Consider the following 15,045-nt stretch of genomic DNA (forward strand, 5'->3'; position numbering starts at 1 on the left):
TGTGGAGAGATTGGGGCGGCAGATCTAGACGGGGTGGTCATGGAGGAGCGAAGATGGAAGAGGAGGGTGCAAATGGTGTTAATGAGATTGTCGGAGGTCACTGGATTGAATAGCTCTCTTATGGAGATTCGGCTGTTGGATTTGCTGAAGTCTTGTCTAGAAAGGAGGCGAGGAAATCTTTTTTTTTTTTTAAATATCTTTTATTTTATTTGATGATAATTTCTTCCGTTGATATGATAGAATTTATTTATTTATACCGTGCTAGTTTGGTACGATATAATTTTTCCTCCATCGGGACTTACATGTTGCGTATGTTACGAAAGAAAGATAACCTTTCCCGTTCAGATTTCACATCATCAGGCTTCCGCCCGCAGAGCCCCGCCCGCAGGAATTGACTCGCTTGAATTCAGAGACAACCGAGTCAACTAATATCATAAAAAGCCATGGACCCTTCGTTAACATATAGCGTCGGTTCGCTGCAAGAAAAGTTCTTATCCGCTTTCCAACTGCCTTAAATGCATGACAACTGTCAGATCCAAACGTCTCATTACCCGTGGGAAAGGACCGTGGGCGCAAACGCCATCTTGATGTTCGCTAAACTACACCGACGGCCGTCAGATTAACATATGTCGTGCATTCGAGCCTATTCTATGAAATCATTGAAACAGGCATTGCAGCGTTGATGCTCTCGGTGAGCGAAAATCCCTTCCCGGCACCCATGGGAAGTTCGCATCCACAACCCCCCACTCCTTCACTCCTCCGCTCGCTCCCGAACCCTCTAGCATTCTTCTCTCTCCGGCTCGGCTCCAATGGCGGATCTCCACCCGCCGGAGGCCCCGGCGAATGGCGGCGGCCCGGTGGAAATCCTCGTCCCCTGCCCGGGCTCCAAGCGGCAGCGCCGCCCCAGCGTCCGCCTCGGCGAGATCGGCGACCAGCCTGCCGCAATCCCCTACGAGCCCTACTTCCGCCGCATGAAGCACTGGAAGCTCCCTTCCGACGACCACAAGCCCCGGGCTCACCCCCTCAAAGACCCCACCAAGCACACCTCCAAGACCCGCCCCCTCACCACCCTCGCCCCCGACGGCGACGCCCTCGACGCCCTCCCGGCCGCCGATGACCACGTCCTCCTCCCCGTCGACGAGAACCTCGACCCCTTCGCCTCCGGGATCCGGCGGGGGAGTCGCGACGGGAAGGCGTGGCGGGGCGGCGGAGTGAGGCGGGCGAGGTCGAGCTGGATCCTGAAGGTCGACGAGGGCAACGACGGCGCCGACTTGAAATCGAGCGGCGGGGAGGACGCCGGCGACGAGGGCTACAGGGAGGGTTCAGAGAGTCCTGATAGGCGGGCGGCAGCTAGGGTTAGGGTTTCGGAGAGCCGGGATGGTGGTCCTTTGGCTGAGGGTGATTTGCCGTCGGAGACGGATAATAGGGATTGGAACAATCAGAACGGGTGGTGCCGGTCAGTCGAGGATGGTGGCGTCCGATCGTGGCTCAATGGGTTGGGGCTGGGCCGGTACGCTCCGGTGTTTGAGATCCATGAGGTGGATGATGAGGTGCTGCCAATGCTGACTCTGGAGGATCTGAAGGACATGGGGATTAATGCAGTCGGGTCGAGGAGGAAGATGTACTGTTCTATCCAGAAGCTCAGGAAGAAGGCCATGTGATTCGTAGCTCGCATGGATGGTGTCATTCAAGGAAAAAGGATATTTGGCTGCCTGAAGTTGTTGGTTGGTGATCTCTCTCTCATGAATCAACTTGCAGAGTTTCTTAGAATCTAAGTTACATATAACTTGTTTTTAATCATAGCACTTTAAATTATAGCGCCTTAAATTCTTGTATATTTTTGATGCTGTTTTGTGATCATAAATGTTATGAGGCCTCAGCTTCTCGCAACTTTTGATGGAGCACCATGGAAATGATTTATGGCAAGTTCAAATATAATATAAGATTTTAAAAGAACAAGGTGAAAAGTTTATCATACCAGTATTATTTATGGCAAGCTCTTCTCTGCCAGTTGCAAGTAGAATATGTTGAAAGTTGTTATGCAATTAATGCAATGAATTTTGACCTTATTTATGTGTTATAGCTTCAAATTTTTGAGGAGCATTCTGCACTAAGCTTTCAGTTATGATTTTTGAACTCATATGGGTTCCCTATTTTTCTGAAAGGCATGAAGTGTGCTGTTGATGCATATTTTACTACTTTGGCCTTATATAATTGATTCCTATAACTATTGTAGTTACTATAAGGCTTTGTTAACTGGTCTTGCTCATAGTCTATTGTTAATTCATAAAGTCTGAGTGAAATTAAGGGATGCTTTGAGAATTCGGTTCATGCATGGTGGCTACTTCAATAAGGGTTTGGCCAACCATATTCACATATTTAAAAATCTCCCAGGAGGTGAGGATTATGCTTTGCACTGCTTTGGATAATGCTACTTGAACTTTTGTGTTTTGAGCCAGGCATTACTATAATATGCATCTAGCTCATAGATACACATGAAGCAGTTAATCTACTGACAGTAATACATCGAGAGATAACAAAACAAATTGATACTATATACTCACAAGTATGAATGTGTAACCATTTTCCAGTACAATATCTTTCGCTAGAACTGTGAAGTGGCTGCCTTTGGATTCAAGGAAGACAAAACGATGATGGTAGAAGAAAAGAAAAAGAAGTAGGATGTGGCATTGGGAAATGAAATAGGACTGTGCAGCAGACTTTTGGTGATAGTGCCTATGCATAAATAGCTCTGATATGTATAAGGAAAGGGGAAAAATTGGACAAAAGATTTGGGTTATTAGGAAAGCGAAGGGGTCTCTAGAAGTGTTTGGCTATAACTTCTGTTCTTGTTTTCCATTTATATTGATTTGTGTGGTGGCACAACTTACAGCCAACCTTATTTTCTTTTTGTGATAAGCGAAGACCCGCTTTCAAATGGAAAGCACTTGCTAGATATTGTAGCAAAAACATTGGTGTTGTTTGTTACATTAGGAAGGGGCAAACTTATGTTGGAATTGAGAAAAAGAAATTCAATAAGCCATATCTTTAAGAACCAAGTTGATGTGATAAGAAAAATGATAAGAAGGATGAACTCTGATTTTTCCTGCAAATCAATCCTCAAATTGCTGCAGTAAGACTCTTTTTAAACCCTAAAACACCTTTCAAACTATCTGATTTGGATTCCAAGCAATCAAAATACTCTTTCCTTATTTTTCCTTAAAGAAGAAAAGAAATCAAAGAAGGCTTATCATAGACGCAAATTTAAATAAGGAAGGAAATAATAGGGATTGGATCTACATTTCTTGGCTAGCCCTGAAAAAAAGCACTCTGTTGCTGGCTTGATCTTGTATCTTAAAAACTAGAGCAACAGCTGTTATATCCAATGAAACAACCTAACATATTATCTCATTTATTGATCAATGAAATAACCAAGACTGACAAAAAGACTCTTTAGAATTCTTACATGTTAGCTCTAAACCGGTATTAGAAACCTTTTTTTGATTGCCTTATAATGGTAGCTTCTGCAAGAAATTGTTGCCTTTGCGATTCACTTATGGATGATAGCAGAATTTATGTTGCCAACAACTGTTAGCATGGTTGGCTGGAACCTCACTCCTGGAGACTTGTCCTTCTGGATGTCCAGGGTTAAATCCTATAGGTATTTCTCAAGGAAAAAGATGAATAGCAGAACTTATTTTTAGTTTCTGATAGACTTCAAGTTTTCTTTTTCATGCTATTTCTCTAAGGTTATTTTTCTATGGCTACACAGAATTTTATTGAAAGAAAAGCTATAGGTGTCCTGTTCCTTTCTGCTATTTTTCTCTCCCATCTATTTCTCTTATTCTTCCTCTTCTCTCCACTTTGTCTCTCTTTATCTTTGATGTCCTATGCTGCCACGAAGCAAAATCTGCTGTAGCTTAGAAAATCTCTTTAAATTCAGGTTTGAATATTGAAAAGCTGAGATTTGTTCAGATTGTTGTAGATCTGAACCAAATAATGCTGGTTTAAATCTCACACAGCCTTTATTCATCTACAAGGCTACATCAAAGTGATCCTAGAGCCAGGTTCTTGAAGATTTATATTGGCAGTTGGTGTATATCTATTGATGGAAATGGACATGATGTCAAGCTTCTCCAATATGGAAATCAATTTGAATGTCTCAAGCAAATGGTGAATAAAAGATTTAACAAGCTTGCTATATTGATGAGGATTACAGGGAATCTTCCTCTAGGCTTCTTGTTCCTTTCAGAATGCAAGGAGATGGAAGATGTAGAGATGTACATTAACATCTACCTTAGCATTGCTCTAAAATAATGCTATCTTGTGGAGGCAAAAATTTGGCAAATATGTGTCATTGGGTTTGCTACCCCAGTCTGTTGCATTAGCATGAGGTTGAAAACTAAAATGTAAAGGAAAGCCAATGATCCTGGCTTTGCACGCCAAAAGAAGCAACATCAAATATCCTCAAATCAGTTTATGAGATACAAAATATACAATGATAAATTAATTAAATGTATTTAAATTATAATATGCATACTGACATTTAGAAGCTCGTCGAGTAGCAATGTCTGTCGTAGATATGGATCATTAGCATAATAGGAGGCATATCAGCCTAGCTCTCTTACCAAGCGACATTGTAGTCTTGTATGCTCATCTCATAAGATACGTGCTCTAAGTTATAACCGGTCTCGGATTTCTTACTAAAGCTCTAGTTTTAAGAGGTATCCTCTGGTTGATAATACGACTAGGGAGGAGCCATCCGAATATGCCAGCAACAAATTTCGATCCGTAAGGTATTTTGGGCTGCATAGGACAATGGCCACTAGAAAATTATGCCTTAGACGTATCATATCCATATCTGTATGAATCATATGCTGCTTGTGGTTGTAGGTAGAATTCAGCATACAACTTAAAATCTGGTATATCTATGGATCCTACTCCATATGCGAGGTCATCTGCATCTGCATTATGTCCTCTTGAACGATCTCGAGGAGCCCAGCTTCTATATGCAATTGTATTCTTGCGAGCTTCACCAGCTCGTGCACCGTGGTCCTTATCCTATATGGGATACGTAAACTGGGACTCATTAGTAAATCCAAGATTATCTTGCTGTTGTCTCATAAATGATGGTCTCATGTCCTCAATTTCTTGGCCGCTAGATCCATAATCATTAGAACTGTCATCGCTGGTTTTTCTGGTCTCTGAATTTGAGTAAACTAACTCCTCCACTCTCTCTATCGGGGATGCAGCTATTTTTTCTTTTTCTTTTAAGCTATAATGAGTAGCTGCATGCTTTTTCTTCGTGCCCCCTCCAATCAGCTATGTTGAGAGGATGGATGTCGCCCACTTGATTGAGTCAACTAGGTAGTATGATGGCCTCCTCTAAGCAACTCTCGGTCATATCTTTAGAAGGATGTCTTGGATATAGAGTTATATAATGATCAGCTTTCTTATGACGCATGGTTATAGCTGATCAACTTGAAGCATGCATAGAATATTGCGATCTGCATTCATCCTAGTCTTGCTGGTTACGAGACTGCAGGTCGTGGAGGCAATTCTGGCTCATCAAGCTCCAGCTCTTGCTGCTAACCCATAAGCCACCAGATCATGGGATCATCCTCATCTCGAACAAAAGCATTTTGAATCGGATTCGTGTATTCCAGCTCCACTTCCTCCTGAATGCATTTCAACCTTAATCTTAGATTGTAGTGGACATATACACAGTCATTGAGTGCTTTTGTGTTAGACGGTTCTAATGCTTGTTGTGGATGAGGGTGAAGGTGGATCAATTGCGCTCACAACAACTCAAGATGATCGTTTGAAAGAGGATCTGGATGGCTAGCCGCTTAAGATTTTTCGTTGTGAGTCCAAAATGGATCCGCCATTCAGCTGCAAAATACTGAAAAAAATTATATATAAGATAGTATCATAATAACTATAAAACATCAAGTAATAGTTATCGTTAATATTTAATATATCTGTATTCATACTTTTTTATTTACAACAGTTGTCGAGACTCGAAAACTGTCAGTGTCCTTCCTAAATATTTTCGTTTGTGAAAAAAATGTGTTATAATATATTAATGATTGAAAACACGAGTTGATTAATTTATATATGCCACTTAAGTTAATTTATCTCTTGTGGGCATAGAGTCGTGATTTCTGGATTAGACTCTATCTTGTAGATCATATTACACGGGGCAACTAAAAGTTTCTCGTCCATGTCGATCCAAGGTATTGGAACCTCAGGTTGAGGTAGTGATAGAGATTGTAATTATTTTAGTAAAATTGTACAAATACAGAAGTAATCAAATTTTTAATGTTTTTGCTTACTTACTAGATACAAGTTCCTACCCATATGGTGGTCCTATCTCTATTCAATGATATTGATGTACTTCTGGACATGCTTTAGATCTGTCTTCTTGATCTGATTTTTTGCTCTCTTCATCATATAATATTGAAAGCTTATTTGGGGGTACTTGAAGCATTTCATATAATGGCTTGATAGCATTCACTATCTTTTTGATCTGTTGCTAGAATGTCTGCCTCTTCACTAAATTCTTCACATGGTTCCCTTTAGTGCCGGCCTTCTCAAATGTACTCTCTTGCCACTCGGTACTGGTAAACATATGATGCAGGTCTGCTTTTTTCTTAAGGAGGCTATCAAATACAATGTAGGTAGTAGTAAACCATGTCACATATGGTCTCAAGATCTCCATCTTTGCGTATCTCTTATCAGTGATAGGATTTATCTATGGTTATAATAAATCTGGTGGTGGACTGGACTGTCTCCACTGTCTGCTACATCCTATGAATCTTTCTAATCTCCATCAACATGAGGTCGATACAATGTGCAACACATGGGGTTTAGAAAAATATGACTGCCACTCCATCATATGTCACCATCAGTCCATATGTGGGTCACTTGCTCTTGTTTAGGGCAATTAACTTCTATAGATCTTTATTGTTAAGAAATTGACTATAGATGTCCTTTGATCTTGGAGAATCTATACTTAGACCGACAACTTGTATGAGGAAATAACAGGCCTATAACACGTGTTGCTTGCTGCATTCACTAGGATAGGGCTGAAGTGGAATTAGAATTTAATAGTTCACTATATATCCTTCTTGTTGTCCTTCAGTATGTTGGAATGGTGCAATAATAACAAGTTTGCAATTGCAGGATGAGAATTTTTCTTCTCCTTTCTTTCAATTAGCAAAATGAAACAAAAGCTAAGGATCTAGTTGAGGCTTGTCCTAAATAGCTTGAATTAAAGATTGACATGTCTTAAGGAAAAGGTTTTGAAACTCAAAGAGATAGATGCCAGATTGCACATGGCACTGAACACGACTGATTGATTTAATTATAGCACATAGAAGGGGTTTTTGGTAACGAAGGACAAAAGCTACCATGTCTGACATGACACAATTTCCACCAAATTCTCCATATTCTTCCTTGGCCATAATTGGAACAAAATATCACACCTCTTGTAGACGATCAAAATTCTACCTTTCATGTTGTATTGCAAATCCATCACCCTTTTCTTGATGTCTTGCCTCTTTCAAGTTTATTTTACAATTCACTTGGATATGATATGAATGCCGATTAGGAAGGCAAAAGGATCAAATTTATGGTATGGGATGAGATTAAATGTTCTTCGCAATCTTATGCTTATTTTACTATTGTAGTGTTTTCATGAATCATGAAGTTATGACTTAAAGGCCATTTTAGGAAGGCATGAGCATCATATTGAGCCCTATAAATACTCCATTTATTATCTGCTCATTGAGGTTTATTTTCCTCTCCTAAGCCCAGTCAAATGTTTAAGTTCTGTTGCTGTGAACTTTTCCTATTTTGCTTGCTCAAGGGCATTAAGGAGATCCTGAAGACTTGCTTGTCAAGGACTCATACATTAGCTATTTAAGATGGTTCGTACGTGAGCAACCGGATGTGGTGGTTTTGTAAATACTAATTTGTTTAGTGCATATTGTAGTTGTCTATGCGCATGGTAATTGCAAAGAGAAAAGAGACCTTGTTGGGGAGCTTCTTTATCTTAAAAGACTAAGTTTGCCATATGTATTTTAGGGGAATTAGCTATCTATTGGATAAAGTATTTTGGGTTTCATATGGGCTTTGAGTGAGGGATGATCTTATATAATTGGTGTTATGCTGTTTTATGGGATCTAGGGTTCATGGATCTCCATTTGTGTGTAGTACAATTGGAAAGGTGAAGGATTTTGGAGATTCTACACTTTGCATTATCGACTCGCTTCAGATGTTTATTTTCCAAGATTACTAGATCTCCACTTAGTTGGAGTGGCCTTACACCATTCTTTTGTCCAAGTTTTGATGAGTAACCTTTTACTTTATAGTTAAAAACCCTTTTACTTTTGAGAATTTCTACTAGTTATGGAATGACTTGTTTTGGTTGTGGTGTAAGCATTGGTGAAGATCAACTATCTAGCCTTATGCTGACAAACCAAGGTCCTTAAAAAATCCACTAGTAAATCATAACAAAATTTTGATTGGCAATTCAATTAATAGATTTTAATTTATTGTTAAAGAGCTAGATGAGATCCAATTTCATGGAGTTAAAAAAAATGTAAGGCGGTAGATATTCAAATGGAATATTTATGTGGCTCCGCTGAGGGGTCTCAGACAATTTTTTTTTTCATCTACCAATGAAGCTTTATGTAATGTCTATTGAATTAGATTGATCAGAAGCATGCATAAGAAACTATTCGGGGATGAGAGCAGTATATGAGGATTTACAAATTGTTAAGGAGATGAAGACTACAATCCAAGAGCGCATTATAACATTGACATAAATGAAGATGACATCTTGAAGTAATGCGCAGAACTCTATGAGGAGCTATGAAGCAAAAATTGATAGTGAGGAGAATCCACCCTTGATTTCTTCCTATCTTATTGGAAAAGGAAAAATGACTTCTGATCAGATTTTCAGATATATAGGCGATTTACGAGATAGTGTTCTCATTTCGAATCCTAATAATTATAGGATCTTACTTTTTTTATTCCTAACTTTTATTGGAAAATGTGGTTGATCATTAAACATGACTACACAGCAATTAGATTCTCATCTTTATGCAGTCCCGAGGATTGAACCAAATGTTTGCGGTCTTTCAGAAAAGACAAAGCGGAAAGTGTTTGAGTTCTCACTTATTAGCCTATGTAATTGGAGCTGCATCATCATTGCAAAGGTCTTGGCTAATTAATATAATGATATCTTTTCCAAGTCATAATCCCCATCTCCTTGTTTTCAGTAGGCAACTCCTGTATAAGTTTTTGTGGATCAAAAATTGTTACGTCCTCTTTGGGAGCAAAGAGTCCAGTCTATTATGGTATTTAATATTAACTTTGTTGCATTTGATAATGTGACTATTGGAGTGGAAAGACCATCATCACAATCAAGGGCCAATTAAAAGTTGGTTTTAATGAGTCAGAGAATATAGGCACCCATTGTTCTCGTCACATATCATATAATTGAAAAGGGAATATTTGGTAATTGTTTCTTTTCACTGTGCTTGCTCTTCAGCAAGCTTGATCTTGGAAGCTGCTTCTAATCTCTGTTTTAATATCCCTATGGAAAGAACATGATTAATTTGTTGGGACACAGATGACTTGCTCGTGTGCTAATGCATTTATTCATATTAAATGCATTCGTTTGTTATCCTTATCTGTCTTGGATATAGAGGTGGGCATTGGGCCGAGCCGCCCATGGCCCAGCACGAAGTGGGCCGTGCCAGGCACGGCCCGCTTGCTACAGTAACGAGCCGTGCTAGGCACGGTTCATAAAAGGGGGCCGGGCTGGGTTAAGGATTTCTGGCCCGCGGGCCGAGCCCGATACGGCCCATAAGGGCCTGGGCTGGCTCGATTCGTGGGCCAAGCACGGCACGGTGTGGTGAGAATGAGGGAGGAAAGGGATATTTATAGGACTCCAATTTTTTTTCCAAAATACCCCTCAAATTAGCCGTTTTATGGCTGTTGGGAGGGGCAAAATGGGTAAAAAGCCACAAATAGCCGTTATGGACCACCTATAACGGCTATTTTCTTTTAGACAGATGGCCCGTGCCAGGCACAGCCCGTGCCGGGCCCGGCATGGCCCACCACCCCATGGGCCTAGGGCCGTGCCGGGCTTAGTAACAGACCAGGCCAGGCACGGCCCGTTTGGTCTGTGGCCGGGTGGGCCTAGGCCGGGCCGTGCCCGGCACGGCCCAATGCCCATCTCTACTTGGATAGCAGACAATGAGAGAACATGATCTCCTTGTATATAGGACCTGAGAATTTGCAATGAGAAATTGAATGAATAGGAGATCATGTTGATTATCTTGTACAAATTTAGGGGTTCAGTTAATCCAATGAAATGAAAGTATGATTCCATCTATCTTTTCTTTTGGCCTTGCCAAGTTGGTGATCTGAGCTTCTAAGTCCATCTCTGTAAAGATTACTGTAAATTGCTTTTGCAATGCAATATGCTTATGATCTCCGAACCAGATATGGGAATCATTTCCCATTTTGCTAATGGAAAGGGTTTTGTCATTTTGGAAGATCTTTTGGAGCTTACGCCTAACAACCATGTTATAAACCTTCCTAATTTTGAAGGACTCAAAAGTACATGCTTGGTTTAGAACTCTTTCAACATAATTTGACTCAAAAATGACTTGTAATCAACATAAAACCTTGTAACACAAAATGTTCTCACATTCTAATAAATATTACTTTTGACTCCTAACTTGGACCACAAAAACCAAACAAAAGACTTAATTCTTTGTAATTTACCATAAAAGTAAATCTGAAAATATAATAAACTTGGAATCAAACTGTTTGTTTTCTCAAGACATATTCTTCTGCTACCCAATATAGATTTTTTTTACTCATTCGTTAAATTGACATGATCTTTCTAAGGTCCAACCTAATAGTTTATTGTGGGTATGCCCAAGATGCAAAGCAGATCTTGGTGCAACCTCAGCACACTGCCTACCTCATGGTGAAGTAACTTCACCTAAGTGCACAAAGCATGGCTTATGTGCATCCTGCAGAGGCGGCAAGGTGCGAAAAGGGCCGTCTTTGTGATTTCTTGAACTGTGCATGTATACAAGTTTGGGTGGTTGTAATGTGGTGTTGTATGTTGTATTCTTTGAAGATGTGGATTTGTTGTGTATTTTTGTTCTTGCATGTCATTAGCTATTTGTGGGTGCGGCTGAAATTTTTCATTGTGTTTCTATGTGGAATCATGTGTTGTCTTTGATTGTATTACTTTTATTGCCATATGTGTTTGACATCATGAATTCATATGACATAATCAATTTATTATACATTCACATAGATGTATATGGATATGTATGGATGCATACATACATACATACATATGTTTGTGTGTGTGTATATGTATTCATATATACACATATATGTACACATTGTGTGTACATTCATATACTGTACATAAACACAAACTAAACAGACAGGCATAGACATATGCACAGACTTTGTATGTGCACGTATTTTTATGTATACATAATCATATTATGAGTTCATGATGTTGAACATATTTGACATTAAGAATAACATGAACAAACACAATGCACACATGATCTGATGATTCTCAGCTGTTGACCACAATGCAACCGATCATCAGTTGGACCGGTGTCAATAATTAGATATTTGATGGCACAAGAGCTCAAACTTGACCATCCTCATTGACTCCTTGTAGATAGTCATCTTTGTCAGTTGGATCTTCCACAGTTAGATACAAAATGGATTTTCAGCTGAATGGACCTATTGATCGTTGATTGTGGGATCATTGGAAAGCTGATATGCAGCCTTTGAATTGTTTCTATTGGATTAGAATCTATTGAGTCATCAATCTTCAACTTCTCAAATATTCACTCCCTATTAAATGCGTATGGTGGTTTCTTTTTTTCCATATCGCCATGCAATGACACAGATCACTGTATGGTGCCCGAACATGGTACACCATTATGTCCCGGTGTAACAAAAAGCGAGAATGCTACATGTGTCAATGCGGTACTAGTACATGGGGGCATATTGCTATCGATACAATCTGGTATGGTTGGTACCAGTTGGTATGCATTGGCACTTAAATCTTGGATTATGTATATCATTAGTTATCTTATTAATATGATCTAACCTTGCATTGCTTTGACATATTTAAGCCATTATTTTGTTAGATCACATTTTATTAATCTGATCGAACCTAGCTTTTTCTTCAAGATATTTGAGTTATTATGGTAGTACATCGCTTCATATCGAACAATATTGCATGGATTGTGTGGTGACATTTTAAGAGAGAAGGGTGATCAACAGGGAAAGGAGAGGCATCTGTTCTGTTGGAGGGATGGGTTTTAGAAGACGGGCTTTTTTGTTTTTGGGGATCAGGTGGGGCTAATCTCCACCTTTTCTACCCCATACCTATCCCACTGTCTCCGTCTGGAACTGAACTCCGCCTCTGTTGCCCACGTGGCAAGGGGTGATACCACTTGAGCAAGTGCTCGGTGGTTCTTGGGGGTTTAAAGATGGGTGAGAGGCCATGCCTTGTTCAATGATAGGCACCACTTGTTTCTTAGAGGAAGTACTGAAGAACTAGAAGGAGAGACAATATTGAGGCTGTTCATAAAGGAAGATCGAGGACTCTGTGCCTTTCTTTGAGATAGCAAAAGAGTTTATGAACTTACTCCTTTTTAAAGGTATCTTGTATGGCAGACTCCAATCTACTCAACTTCCTCTTTCTTTAAAATAATGTATTGGAAAAGCAATTTTTGGTGAGGCTCAGTGATTTATCTCGCTACATTTTCATGAAGTAGAGAGAAGTTCTTCGTGTCCTTGCTCCTGATTAGGTAACACAATATAGGTAGCACTCAATGGAAATTAACGTACTTGAACTTGGTACCTAGAAAAGATGGATCTGGTTGTAAGATATTAAAAATTATTTTTAGTTGGTTACATATTTTTTTTAATTATTATGACTAAAAGTTAAGAAAAACCTGTGAGCATAGTATATTGCAAAATAATAAAATTCAATAATATTAGGGCATTTTTCACTGTAAAGTATGCAGAAAAATAGCCCAAGCTAGAGTCGTATGAACTCAAATTTTTGTATGTTTGCATTACAGTTAATGAATGTGCACAATAAATTATCTAAGAAGACTGTTCTCTTTTTAAAATTTAGAACACTTGGTTACTATCTTATGGAGAATGTTCTAGAATTTGTTTATCTTTAAATTTATAAGAATTTAACTTTTCATGTGGTATATATACGTAAGTGCACGTAAGCCTAGTGTGGTACTGCCCTTGTTTATATACAATGGTAAATAAAACTAAACTAAATTTCTGTACATTCATAACATCTTAGGGTGTTCTTCTGGAAGAGAGTATTAAGCTCTTCATTTGGTGGGTTAAATCTTTGCAGGAATATGATCTTATATGTGTGTAGGGTTCATATGTTTTTGGTGTTTTATCCTTTTATTTCTTGTTTTGCTCCCTCCTCTTACTGACACTATTCATACATTCAACTTGTGTTTTTATCTTGTGGAGAGAGCAGGGTCTTCAATCTTTGAGATTCTGAAGCACAGGGATGGGGCTTCTGTGCCCTCCAGCACTGTATGAATTTCTTGTGTGGAGCTAAATTGAGACCCAAAATTTATGTCTTAGAGGTGATATCATGCAAGCATTTTCTTTTTCCCAGGAGAGCGTAGCAATAGGCAAAATAGTTACCATGTTTTAAGCAGCGTATAGGAAGTGCTTATAGGAGCTATGTGACAGCTGCATGCCTTTGAGACAAAGGAAATTAAGACAAAAGAAGAACCCTGACATTGCAATAATCAGAATTTTCGCAACAAGGAGTTAGCATGGTAAATGAAAAGTTATCTTCAAAGCTGAAAGTTGTATTAAGAATGCATCCTTGTGGATCCGGTTCAGATTTTTTATTCCTGGGCGTGCTTGAGAGCCCCAGAAATGTAAATTTTGAGTGTACCGGAAAGTATTTCTCCGATTCAACTGCAGGTTTTTCTAGAAGATATAATCTATTGCCATTTCTCTTCTAGGTGGAACAAGTAGAAGCTCGTGTATTATGGTTCGTTTCAGCAAGAATATGTATTTGAAAACTCGAGGGTTTTGCAATTTTAGACTTACGGTTCTAATTTCTTGTGGGATGATTGTATTTCCAACTATGATACTTTCTTCTTGTTTTCTTGAATATATCCGCATGCCTATGTTAACACCTGGTAATTCAGGTCACATCCTAATGGTTGGTATGGTGATTTGTTGCTCGTTCTCTTCTAGTGATGTGTCGTCCATTCTTCTTAATATTTCCTGGTTGATGATGTCGTCCACATGGACAAGTTTCTAGCTCTATATTCCTTGTTGCTGTTGCTTGTGCCTCAGTATGTGTCTTGTTACAGAAAATATGGATGCCTGAATGGGATCTTTTTGTCAGCTAAGCTCTATTGATTTATTGCCGCCGCCTTTGCTTGTGCATCAGAATCTGCTTGTTATATTTTATATGCGAACGGTATCCTCTTCAGCATATGGAGTCTGTTTTGGCAACTGAGTGGATTAAGACAGCAATTAAGAGCTCGTTATCACTACTCCATACTCCTGTTTATATCCATTTTATCATTCTTAACATATATTTGTTCATCTAAAGCCTATATTTCCATGCTCTCTTGTCCATGACATTTCCATTGCATAGAGTTCCCTTAGAAGTAGAAAGGCCTTGCAGAAGTAGTAATTGCCTGATTTTTATCACACCTGGGACTATGGCACATCATGAAATAAATTGCGATCTATCACTGGGGACAGAGATGGCTCTTTCAAGATACTTTCTTCTGGGGCTTATGAAACTAGTTTTTGAAATAGTATTTGTTATCATAGCCTGTCGGAATGATATCATTGAACATGATTTAGTATAATGCAAGGGGTATCCTTGACATTGATTTTGTTCAACGTGTGATCATGATGATATCAACTTGGTTTGATTATGGCTAGGAAAATTATTCAACTGAC

At 39.2% G+C, this 15,045-nt stretch overlaps 1 protein-coding gene across 2 annotated transcripts; it reads left to right on the plus strand.

Annotated features, from left to right (window-relative positions):
- The first annotated feature begins 686 nt into the window (after positions 1 to 686).
- On the plus strand, positions 687 to 14,279 carry LOC103717032 (uncharacterized). 2 transcript variants are annotated; one of them, XM_008805263.6, is made up of 2 exons: positions 687 to 1,724; positions 13,583 to 14,279. In XM_008805263.6, the coding sequence occupies exon 1, from the start codon at positions 810 to 812 to the stop codon at positions 1,659 to 1,661; it is 852 nt and encodes a 283-aa protein (XP_008803485.1). In that variant the 5' UTR covers positions 687 to 809; the 3' UTR covers positions 1,662 to 1,724; positions 13,583 to 14,279. The 2 variants fall into 2 exon arrangements, with proteins under 2 accessions (XP_008803485.1, XP_008803486.1); XM_008805264.6 differs by having other exon boundaries at positions 707 to 1,724; positions 13,576 to 13,715.
- Positions 14,280 to 15,045: the final 766 nt, after the last annotated feature.

The sequence above is a fragment of the Phoenix dactylifera genome, chromosome 12 (assembly GCF_051530095.1).
Source record: "Phoenix dactylifera cultivar Ajwa chromosome 12, Ajwa_hap1_PhDact_Kaust_v1.1, whole genome shotgun sequence".
Taxonomy (NCBI): Eukaryota; Viridiplantae; Streptophyta; class Magnoliopsida; order Arecales; family Arecaceae; genus Phoenix; species Phoenix dactylifera.